The 11,737-nt window shown below is 61.0% G+C and overlaps 1 protein-coding gene across 1 annotated transcript; it reads right to left on the bottom strand.

The window, feature by feature from the left end:
• Positions 1-341: 341 nt before the first annotated feature.
• Positions 342-4,194, bottom strand: SIX3 (SIX homeobox 3). The gene is made up of 2 exons (XM_058278004.1): positions 3,382-4,194; positions 342-1,513 (listed from the first exon to the last, which is right to left on the bottom strand). Exons 1-2 carry the CDS (start codon positions 4,191-4,193, stop codon positions 1,321-1,323), a joined length of 1,005 nt encoding a protein of 334 aa, XP_058133987.1. The 5' UTR covers position 4,194; the 3' UTR covers positions 342-1,320.
• Between the last annotated feature and the right edge of the window lie 7,543 nt (positions 4,195-11,737).

The raw sequence follows: 11,737 nt of genomic DNA, 5'->3' as shown, positions 1-11,737 counted from the left end.
TGACCCAGCTCCAGGAGCAGATGGAAGGCCCAGCCACTGCACCCCGGGGCTGGGGACCAGAGGTGGACAAAAACACCAGACCCGGGGGATGATAAGAAAATGGAGAATACTGTATTTGCTTTAGAAAGTTTTTACATATAGGTAAACACCCGGTTAAGATAACAGTAAAAGCGCTCTACGGGGAGTGAGAGAACCTCCAAAGCAGCTAAGAAATACTTGAAATAGCTTTTGCATAAGAATACTACGTCTCACTCACCGCTTTCACTAGCGATGGGATCCCTTTTCCTAACCCAGCCCGCCATGCCAGGCCGTGATTGCCAAGTCCATGCCAGGAACCGAATTGGAGGGGATTCCCAAAAAGGAAAGAGACAGGTAAGTGGGAAGGGGGGGAGGGAGAAGAGTGAGAAAGAAAGAGAAAGGAAGAAGAGAAAAAGCAATATCATATACAGGCAATTTCTACACATATATTACAAACTGGGAAAATGACCGATCATTAAGATATACATAATTCATATAAAATTTTGAAATAAAAATAAAAATCTGTTACAGTCATAACTATTCTTTTTCCACATTTATAACCAGTACCCACACAGGCAGTGACAGAAGTGGAGAGAAAAAGGTGCTTAGGAAGAAAATGATTGTCTGCTGAACAAAAAACAGAAGATTGCATCTTGTTTGACCAATACTTGGACTTAAAAACAGAGAAGAGAAAGAAAGAGCAAGAGAGGAAAAAGAGCGCAACAAAAGGCAAGGAACATTTGCTATTTCCCTCTCGAAGGAGTTCTTTTTTTTTTTTTTGTACAAATTCGGAACGGAGATGGCGGTTTTATTTTTTCTCTTTTTGTCTTTTTTGCTTTTGTCGTCTTGTCGTCGTGGTGGTGGTCGGTTTTTGTGTAGTCCACTCTTTGTAAATCGTTTTAAACTAGAGAGAATATTTTCCCAGATACAAATAAATCGTCATGCAGGTGGGGTGCCGGGTCCGTGGGAACCAAAAGGAGAAGCCGTGCTTGTCCTAGAAAGTATACAATTGTCACCTCTTTTATGTTTTCTGCCTGCAACATCAGCGTTTGTGACTGTCTGTTGGCGTCGCGGTCCTTTTGGGTGGCCGTGGTGGTAGATGGTGGTTGGGGGGTTGTTGATGGTTTGCAGTTAATTTGTTATTTTTCTTGGTTTTTATATATTTGTGGCTGGGGTGGGAGTGTTATGTGTATGTGTGTATGGTTGTGTATCCTGATTTCGGTTTGTTCTGGGGATGGAGGAGGAAGAGGAGGAAGAGGAGGAGGGCGAGGACGGGGGAGGGGGAGGAGGGAGCCTTGGCTATCATACATCACATTCCGAGTCGCTGGAGGTTACCGAGAGGATGGAGGTGCCGGTGTCCGCGCGCTCCGTCAGGCTGGACACGCTGGTGGTCGGGCTGGCCGCCGTGGACGGCGACTCGGCCGAGCCGTGCGTGGGACAGCCCGGCTCGGCCAGCGAGCGCATGCCACTCGGCCCGATGGCCTGGTGCTGGAGCCTGCGGGAGACAGAGAGCCACGCCAGCCCTGAAACAGCGGCCCGGCCACCGGGCTCTGCCGAGCCGCCTCCCCGCACCCGCGCGGGCCAGCGGGAGCCGGGCTTGCCGCCTCAGGCTCCCCCGAGCTCCCTCACCCTGCACCTCTCACCGCCACCCAGGCTCCGTTCTCCGGGCTCATCTCGGTCTCCAGGCACCTGGCTGCTCTTTGAACTCCACAGAGCCTCCCCAGCTCAGTTCTTGGCTTTCCTCCCCAGAGCTCTTCAGAGCTTCCCAAGTCTTCTTAGATGCGGGCGGGTCTCAGAGAGGGAGAACCTGAGGCCGTCTGCCTGGGGAGCCCTGGGTGCCTGCAGCCCACAACCGCGGAGTCCTGGAGGAGCCGAAGTCCCCGAGGGATGGGGGACGCCGCCACCTCTGCAGACCCTGGAGCTCTTCACACTGAGCTCGCTGCCCTGGAGCCGTGGGGTTCCCTCAGCGCATCCTGCCCCTGCTCCCCCTCACACACTCCTAGAGATGCGGCTTGCTCACCGGCCACCTCTTCCCAGTAGGACTGGCAGCCTTTGCTCTCTGAATCCCTGCTCAGGGCACAGGAGCCGGGGAAGAAAAAACAGGGAAGCCAGGAGAGGAAAAGTGGGGAAAGAAGAGAGGGAGAGAAAGGGGGCAAGGGAGAGAAGGCAAGAAGAGGCGAGAGCGCAGGGCAGTCTCTGGCTGCCTCTTTCCGGCAATGGGTGGCTGCTGCCTGAACCAAGTGCCTTCCAGTTCTCCCAGCAAGGAGGCCTGTGTCTGGCCCTGGGCACTCCCCCATCGGATGAAAAGTGGGTTCCCCAGGCAGGGGTGAGAGGGCCGTGGGCTCAGGCCTGGGCCACCTGGACCCAAACACACATCTACTCCAGGAACTCAAAACCAGCGCCCAGGCATGGGCAGCTGTCAGCCCCTGGGGCCCTGCAACCTGCCAGTGGGTAGGCCCATTGCCTTCCCAGACTGGGCAGGGACATATCAGGGCTTTTACCAAACTTCCTCGCTTCCTTTTTCCTTCCCTCCCATTCCTTTCTCCCTTCCCTCTCTTTAGGGCTAGCTCTTTTTCACCCTGCTTCTTGCAGGCCCACAGCTGATGGTCAAGCCAAGCACAACTTTGTGATTTTACCACCAACTTGCCTGCAGCGAGGCTGATCCTGCTCACTCTGCAACTTAGCAGCACCAAGGGGACACTCCCGGGCTTGGGCAGGAGGGCGAGTACCCCTCTGCCTTCCCCCAACCCACATGAGCTAGGCCTCTCCTCCACTCCCAGCCCGGCTCTCCTATTCCCCGGCCGGCAACTTGCAATGCTGCGGGAAGAGACGTGCTCTGCGCGGTGCCCGCCAGCCTTTCCCTTTGTGGTAGGGACCCGGGTTCTGTTTTCTCTCCTTCCTGTTCGTGGATCTCACCCCCCCACCCCACCCCCATCCCCCGCTGTGGTTTTTGCAATGCGTGAATAGAAAAAGCGGTCACTCAGAACCGGATAGCAAGGAACGCTTCCTCTCCCGTTCCGGACTCCGGACGAGTGCCGAGCGGGGTCCGGGACTGAAGAGGCCGGCGGCGGGACAGCGCAGGGCCGGCGGCTCCCGGGGGCTAGGGCCAGGGGTGTGGGCCTTTGGCGCCGCACACGCAGCCCTCTCCCCGAGGAAGGGCCCTCTTGGGCAAAGCTATCCAGAAACCCACAGCCCGCCCCTCTTCGCGCGCGGGGCAAGTGGAAACTTTCTCCTGCTGGTCAGGGGGTCGCGGCTTCTCAGGCGCCGGGCGGCCGCCTCCACCACCCTCCGCCCGCTTTGCCAGCCCGCTCCTCCTCCCCGGGCCCCGGAAGCGGCAGCCAGGCCGCGGGCCCCGCCACTGACCTGTTCTTGGCCGCCGCGGCGCGGTCTCGCTGCCGCCGGTTCTTAAACCAGTTGCCTACTTGTGTGGGAGTGAGGCCGGTGGCCTGCGCGAGTTCGCGTTTCTTGCTGGGGTTGGGGTAGGGGTCCTGCAGGTACCACTCCCGCAGCAGGCTCCGAGTCCGCTCCTTGAAGCAATGCGTCTTCTGCTCGCCGTCCCAGATGGTGCGCGGCAGCGGGAACTTCTTCCGCACGCGGTACTTGTCCACCGGGCCGAGCGGGCGGCCGCGCAGCTTCTCCGCCTCCTGGTAGTGCGCCTCGAGCCACATGGCCTGCAGCTTGCCGTGGGACTCCTTGGTGAACTTGTGGTTCTCCAGGATGTGGTAGAGGTCGCGGAAGTTGCCCGTGTGGAAGGCGACCACGGCGCGCGCGCGCAGGATCGACTCGTGCTTGTTGATGGCTTCGCACGCCCCGGGGGCCACGGGCAGCGACCAGAGGAAGCGGCCCAGCCGCTCGATGTCGCCCGTCTCCTCCAGCGTCTCGCAGACGCTGGCCACCTGCTCCGGCGAGAAGTTGAGGGTGGGCAGCTGGAACATGGACAACTCTTCCGGGGGGGCCCTGGAGCCGCCGCCGCCGCTGCCGCCGCCGCCGCCTGCTCCGCCAGCACCGCCGCCTCCCGCACCGTTCCCGCCGCCGCCTCCTCCTCCCGCGCCGCCGCCTCCCGCACCGTTCCCGCCGCCGCTACTCGCCAGAAGTAGGGAGCGGTGGTGAGAATCGGCGAAGTTTGGCAACAAGAAGTGGGAGGAATAGAGGTCTAGGGGGGAGCGGAATACCATGGACTGACCTGAGAGGAGAGGAGAAAATTCAGGGAGAGGAAGAGAGAGGGGAGGAAGAGGAGGAGAGGGGGGATGAGGACCAGGAGGAGGGAGAGGAGAGGGGGGAGGAGGTGAGGGACAGGAGGGGGGAGCAGGAGGAGGAGGAGGGGGAGGAGGAAGGGCGAAAGGGACACCCACACCCCACACACATCCACACACACACACACCCGCGCAGCCACATAGAGAGGGAGGAAGGCGAGCGGCCCGGTGCGCGCGCGCAGAGAGCGAGCCCGAGGCAGAGCGAGAGGGAGAGAGCAGAGCGAGAGCCAACCACCGCCGAGTCAAGATTCAGCGATTCCACAGCAATCGCCCTAATGACAACAGCCTCATAATATCTCCCCTAAATCCACAGTGAGTGCAGCATTGAAACATTTTGTTTCGCTTTTCTATTGGTCTGCGGCGTGTCGTTGTGGCGTTGCCACGGCAACCGCTGCCAATCACTGTCAGCCCTGCCAATCAATACCGAGAACGTAAGGACGGTTTTACCACTTAGCCAGAGCGCGGGGGGGGGGGGGGGGGGGGGAAGGGGGGGAAGGGGGGGAAGGGGGAGAGGAGAAAAAATTTTTTTTCGTCTTTGCAACTCTTAATCTCACCACTTCCCCCTCCTCTCTCTCGCCCACCCCTCTGCGTTTCTCGCTGTCTGAGTCCCCTTCTTCTCTTTTCCCAAAGAAGTTGATCCAGAAATTCGAAAAGCCGTGGGCACAGAGTTGCTGAATGGGATGAGCAATTAGACGGGGGGCGTTTGCTGGGAGGCGAGAGGCTCCTCACGCAGCGTTAAGGCTGGAGGGCCCGCCCGCAAGGAGAGGCCGCGGGGCCAGCCGAGCGGGCACGGCTTGCACATGGTGTGCACGTCGGGCCGCCTCTTTCTGCCTATGTGAGCACTAATAGTGGCGAGGAAGAAAAGAGAGATGAGATCATGGGGCCCACCGCGCCTTGACCCGGGCTGCCCGTGGCGCCCAGGATCCGGGATCCCGCAGCACGTCTGGTGCCCTCTGCGCGCTCCGAGATCCCGGAAGCTTGAGCCCAGGACGCAGGGTGCTGGAGGCAGCGGTCCGTCAGTGCTCATCGGCCACACTCACTCCAGCTCCTTCTGCATCGGTTCCTGCTTCTCTTTGACCCAGCCAAGGCACCTAAATTTCCCCCATAACCCTGTATTTTAAAATAACAACCGGTGGAAATAACAGCACATTCTTCTTAGTCTTAAAAAGCAGCCAGCCTCTTTGTTTCACCCCCAGACTTCAGCCACCTCCCAGAAGAGGTGAGGAAGCTGAGAAACGGGGGGATTGGGAGCCCTCTGGTCCCTGGAGAGCCTGGAGATGTCAGCTGCCCCCCTCCCACACTAGGTGTTCAGGGCTTGCCTGCTGGCCCCAAAAGAGCACTCAAACTTTGGAGGATGGTCTTGAGGAAGCAGATAAGGCCTGAAAATTGCTTGCTTGTTCATTCTGTAAGAGGGGAAGAGAGAGAGAGAGAGAAAACAACTAGCTAATTTCTCTAGGGAAGGTACCACCACAAGCCCAAATAGGACCTCAAAAGGCCATAGAATACGGAGGGCCCTGCCTCTGACCACCGCCACCCCCAAGCTGGGCATAAGTATTTATTCTTAGGTATGTTGCTTTTAAGAAGATGTAATCAGCATCTTGAGCCGAGTCTCCCTTTGTGAGGCTGCTGTGGCTATGGAAGTGTGATTTACGCAGATTTGTCCGGGTCAGAGGCGTCTTTCCCCAGCGCACAGTGTATATTTAGACAGGCCTCGGTTTGGTGTTAAAAAGTGTATATTTTGAATGGATTCGCACACAGTAGCCAACAATGCCGGCATTGTGACCCGCGTACAACGCGTATTGAAACGCGGCGTCCAGACTTCAACTAATCTGCCCTCAATAAAGCTGAAATAATTATCCTAAGCTGCCTTTCCAGAAGAAAAATCATTGAGGAATTCAAAACTTTTTTTTTAAGATCTTTTCTGCATTCCGATGCAGATCTGGGGGCGAGGCGCTGGGCCTGCACCACTTTGGAGATCTCAAGGAGTGAGGGGAGAGAAAGAGAGAGCTGGAGAGACAATTTAAATGGGTAAACCTGACGTGACTGGGGCGGTGAGTGTCCCAGCCCCTCAACCCGGCGCCCAGGCCCGGCTTGGGCCACGACTCCCTCTGCGCCAGGCTTCCTGGTCCAAGAAGTGAGAGCTACCCGGCAGGCTCCAGAGCTGCAGGGAGGCTCCGAGGTGGGCAAGGACCCGCTGCCGGCCCACCGGGCCAGGACAGCCTTGGGTGGCGGGCTCCGGCCCCATAAGGGGAAGCCCCACCAAGCCCCACTTGGGTGTCTCGCCCCTCCAGATGTCTTCCTCCTCACCCTGGGTGCTTTTCTGCTCAATCACGAAGCTCTGGGAGGCCGTTCACTACCAGCCCAGAAAGACCCCAAAGATCGGGACACAAAAACAGATACTTCATCTTTTCTTCCCCAATCCCTTTCTCTTGTAGGGGAAGGATTATAGGCTGCGGGGGAGGGGGACGGGGCAGGAGGAGGAAGCGGGGGAGGAAGGAATGAAAAAGGGGAGGGGAGTGGGTATTGTACCGCGTGGGGGGAGAGAATTCCTACGGGTGGGTTTCCGAATATTGTGTTCAACTTTCTGAAAGCAGCTCGTGACCCCGAAACTACATCCCCCTGAGCCGGGCACCGAGGCGCCGGCCGGGCGGGTGAACCCATCCAGTGCCCTCCCTATTCCTGCACCCCCACCCCCACCCCGCCCCCGGGTGCGGGCCACGAGGTCTCTCCCCTCCACTGCTGGGTCGGCCGGGAGGGAGCCTGGGCAGGTGCCTCCAGCGCTGCCGAAGGTTCCGAAATGGAAAACAGTAGCCCTGCGGGGAGAACTGAGGGAAGAGGCGCTGCGACTCCGCTCGGCCCGCGCGGCTGCCGACCCCCGCACCCCCCGGCACGGGCGGCGGCCGCGCTCGGGAGCGCCCAGCCGGGAGCAGCGAGGCGGCGAGGCGCGCGGCTGGGCGCGCGGGGCCCGGGCCGGCTGGGCGCGCGGCAGCCGCGAGCTGTCAGCGCCTCCCGGAGAGCCGAGCTCCGCGCCGCCCACCCCGCCACCTCGCGGCGCCGCCGCCGCCCGCACCTCTGCCTCTTCCCGGAAGGACCACGCCCGCCGCCCAGAGCTCGTAAGTTGAACGTCCGGAGAACTCCGGAGGGAGGCGGGACGGCTGGTCCTCCCGGCGGGTAGCGGCGCTGGCTCCCGGCGGGGCTGGGATCGCGGGCTCCGCAAGGTCTCGGTCTGGAGGTGTCGAGGGTAGGGGTGCGGGAGGAGTTGGAGCGCCAGGGCTTGAAGCCTGGGCGCTGGAGAGTAGGGATATAGGAGCAGAGGGGCCTCGCCGTCCCCGCCGGCCTGGGGCCGAGGTGCTGGGCGGCAGCGGCTGGGAGGCGATCCTAGGGGACTCCCGGAAGGGGTGGCGCGTCGGGCACCTCTACCCAGGGTACCTCGGAGCGGGGGAGAACGGGGAGGGGAGGTCAGTCTGTGGGGCCTCTGGGTCTTCCCTGCCCGCCGACCGGGATCTGGGACTTGGGGCGGGTACAGAGCGAGGTCACCTGCGTGGAACAAAATTGTCGCCATCGTCCTGGCTTCAAGCCCGGCGACCAGAAAGGCAGCATTCAGGTGGTGCGGGGAGGGAAAGAGAAGGCGCTTTGGCAGGGGAGAGCGTCCTCCCCGTCCTTGGTGACCGGGACATACTGGGCATTTATTTCCCAACGGCAGACGCGCGGAACGCAACTCGGCCAGCAAAGGGGCCTGAGAGACCCCGCTCCCTTCCTGTTTCGGGTCACAGGGAAAGACAAGGCGTCTGCAGGCCTCCAGGAGGGGAAGACCGGGAGGGTCGGGCAGCCGCCCTCGCGAGACCCGGAGAAGGCTTGCCCTGGGGGGCAACGCCCCTTCCGGCCCCCAGGATGTCGGGCGGCGGGAGCTGGCCGGGTGGCCCGGGGTCTGGGCCTCCCCGCAAGTAACAAACTGAGGCACTTTGGCGCCAGCGGCCGGGGAGGGCAGCTCGCAGGCGGGGAGGCCGCGGAGCCCTTCAAGGACCCTGATTACTCTCCTTTGAATGAAAAACAACAACAACAACAACAACTGCCCCCTCCCCGCGCCCCCGCTCCCCGCCTTAGCCTCCGGGGACCAGCGCTCCGAGCAATTGTCCCCCCGACAGTAAATACAGCTCAGTTGCCTCAACTTTCTCCGCGCATAAAAGTTCCCGGCGTGCGGGGAAATTTGAATATTTGATCAGCCCCTTTGAGTGACCCTCATTAGCCCGGCGCCCTGCTAAGGCCCCGGCATTGCAAGAAAGCTGCTGGGCCCGGCATTTGTACGCCTTGTTAGCGCCGCTTAATGAAGCCGCCCCGACCGCTGAAAGGCGGCCTCCCGGCCGGCGGCGTGCACCTCTAGGCACCCCGCTCCGCCTAATGAGCCCTGCCGCCCGCTGAAGGCCCTTCCACCGCCCCCCCCCCCCCCATCCTCGAACAAGAGAACTTTAGCTCTATCTTGGCCACAGGCACCTCCAGCTGCTAGGTCCAGGAGGGTGGGCACAACAGGGCCTAGCCAGCTGTGGGGACCCAGCCCCAAGAGAGAGGAGTAGAGAAGAGACTCAGGGGAGGTGAGCCAAACAGATAGGGGGATGCAGCTTTTGCAGCCTCCAGTCCAGGCCAGGGAGTACACTGCCAGCCTCTCTAGAGAGGGTCAATTTGAAATCAATTAGTCTCCCCAGTTCCCTTATCATCAAGGGGATGGATGTTGGAGTGACAGAGGGTGCGTGCCCAAGGGAGGGTCAGCTTTCCATCTTCCTCCCCATCCTCCATGGTTCCCGAGTTCCTTTGGTCTCCACTGCCCAGGAGGATCCTTCATGTGGGTCATTTCCTGACAGCCAGAAGGGGTGTGTTGGGGTTTGCATTTTGGGAGGGATAGGTGAGCTCAACTCCCCAAACCATCATTGCCTCCACCATCCACAGACCCCAAGTGCTGTCAAATGTTATGACAGTTGGCTCTAGGGAAAGCAGGATATCACAGCCCCCCCCCCAACCCCCCAACCCCCCAAACAGCCCCTTTCTGGTCTCTCTTCAGTCTTCGGGGGTCATAAGAAGGCACCTAGGCAGGTCCATACTGTGCAGTGTGGCTGGCTGGCTGCTAGGGTGAGCCTAATACAGGTCTGGGGCAGATGAAGACAGGGAAGAGTTCTGGAAGGAAGGGGGGGGGACGGGACGGACAAAACTACCATCTACTTGTCCTTCTCTAGATGGGAGGGTGACATGACATACTGGCCAGCAGATATAAGGAACCATATTGCTAATTGTGCTTCAGCCCTCAGGAGAGGTAGACTTCTTTCCTTTTATGTCCCCTCTCCATTACTGCCTTTCCCCTGGAGAGTTGTAGTTCAAAGACCTTTTTCACTCCCTCCTTGCCCACCTAGCTCTTGGGCTCTTAAGGATTATTTCTTGGAGATCCTCACTCAGGGCCTTCTGAATTCTGAACCCTGCCCCCGCCCCCATACACACACACACACACACATACACACATATGTCCACAATCTCCAGACACATGCAGTCCTGTCTAGGTTGTTAAATCCAGGACCTCATTCTAGGGCAGCCCACCTCTGCCAAGGAGTGGGACCTGACCACCATCCCTCACACCCTCTGCAAGAAGGCCAGGTAGGTGCCAAGGATCACTGAGCCCCCTAAGGCCATCTGGCTGCCTCATTCCCTTTCTCTCCCGCAGCTCCACTGGCATGCCCCTCCCCCTTCCCCATCCCATTACCCAGAAAGTCCAGCCCAAAGTGACAATCTTTGGGGATCATCCATGTGCTGGGCCAAGAGGGTGCCCCAGCCTTGACTTCCCCCCAAAGGGAGAAGGTAGGGGTCAGAGCTAAGGATGAGTGCTGTGAGAAAGAGGGCCTGAGGAGGAGGGCAGAACTCAGCCCCCGGGGCCCTCAGGCCAGGCCCACCAACTGCTCAGGGGAGGAGTTGAGGGAAGGGGGCTGGGAGTCCGCGGGCAACAGTCGGGGCAACGGGTCCTCGGGCGTGGACGTGGGGGGGGTTGATCCGGAGGAGAGGGCGAAGAGGTGGGGGTCGGGGAGAGCGCAGGGCGGGGGTGGGGGGTGCAGGGTGCGGCTCTTTAAGAGTCACTGGGCTGGCAGGAGAGGCGCGCGGCCCGGGGCTGGTGGCGCACTGACCCCGAAGGGGATTTAGCGGGAAGAGAGCGGCCGGGCTCCGGGGGCTTTGTCGCCGGGTGCCCGGAGAGGCCGAGGCACAAGAATAAGAGCGGCCTCAGCATGAAAGGCCGCGCGAAGGCGGCGGTACCGCGGCTCTTGACTTCTGCGCAGGGCTTAGGGGGACTGCCGCAGCTCAAGCCGAACTGCAGGTCCTGAGCCCTGAGTGCCTAGTCCGCGGGCTGGGAGCCCCGGCCTCCGAACCTAAGAGGCGTGGGATGAGAGGGGCTGGGGTGGTGGGTGACCCGGCGAAGCCACTCTTGGCCCCACAGTTGCGCGGAGCTGCGAGCCTGACGGGCCGCGCCGGGCACGGCCAGCGAAAAAATTTTTTTCTTTTCCCAACTTCGGGTTTTGGTTTTGTGTGTCCACCCTGCGCAGCTCTGGAGGCGGCCGACCCCAAAAAGGATTCTCAACAGGTGCCGGGGTAAGTGAGTGTAAAGAAATTCTATATTTACAGTCCCTCCCAGACACCCTGCCCCTTCCCCTGCTTCTTCGCCCCCAGGCCAGCCCCAGCGCCCTGCGCACCTCCTGCAGGCGTTGGAGGCAGGAGTGGGGTACCGGCGCGGCGCCCTCTCCCTGGGGATCTTCGGGCTCTGGGTTTGAGCTCAGGAGGGCTGGCGGGTGGTGCCCGCGAAGATCCACCCTGTGTCCCCCGGCCCTGTCACCCTTAGCCCCTTGGTCTGGGCCCTGGCGCCCCGAAGTCGCGGGTGGGGAGTCGGGGAGGGGGGCGCGCGGCTACGCCTCCCGACCCAAGCAGGCGGAAAGGGGGGCGGGGGACTCCGGCGCCGCGCGGCCATTGTGTGGGGTTTGCGGCAGAAACCTAACTATTCACCCTCTTTTATGAGAGCCGGCCCCGGCCCGGAGGAGCCCGCGCCAGCGTACAATAGCCGGCAGTCGGGGAGGTGGGCTGGAGGGGGTGAGAAGAGGGGGGAGGGGGAAGGCAGCAGAAGGCAAAGGCAAGAAACGCCGGGTGTCCGAAAAGTCGGAAAATGTCCCCGGCGCGCGCGGGAAACACAGAGAGGCGCGCGCGCTCGCGGGCGCACACTCGCGCGCTCTCTCTCCCTCTCTCGCACACACACTTACACGCACACTCACCCCCACCCCACACAGGTAGTCCACACACGCGGCCCCGCGGCCCGGGCCAGCGCGGTCCTTGGCTGTGCGGGGTGGGAGTCCCCAGCGCCCGAGCCCACCACCAAGCGGAGCCACCCTCCCACCCTCGGCCGCCGAGAGCCTTCCTCCCCGGCCGCCCGCCAGCGCCCGGTGAATGAC

This window comes from Dasypus novemcinctus, chromosome 17, assembly GCF_030445035.2.
Source record: "Dasypus novemcinctus isolate mDasNov1 chromosome 17, mDasNov1.1.hap2, whole genome shotgun sequence".
NCBI lineage: Eukaryota > Metazoa > Chordata > Mammalia > Cingulata > Dasypodidae > Dasypus > Dasypus novemcinctus.
The sequence above is the reverse complement of the archived record's forward strand: the minus strand, read 5'-3'. Positions and strand labels throughout refer to the sequence as shown.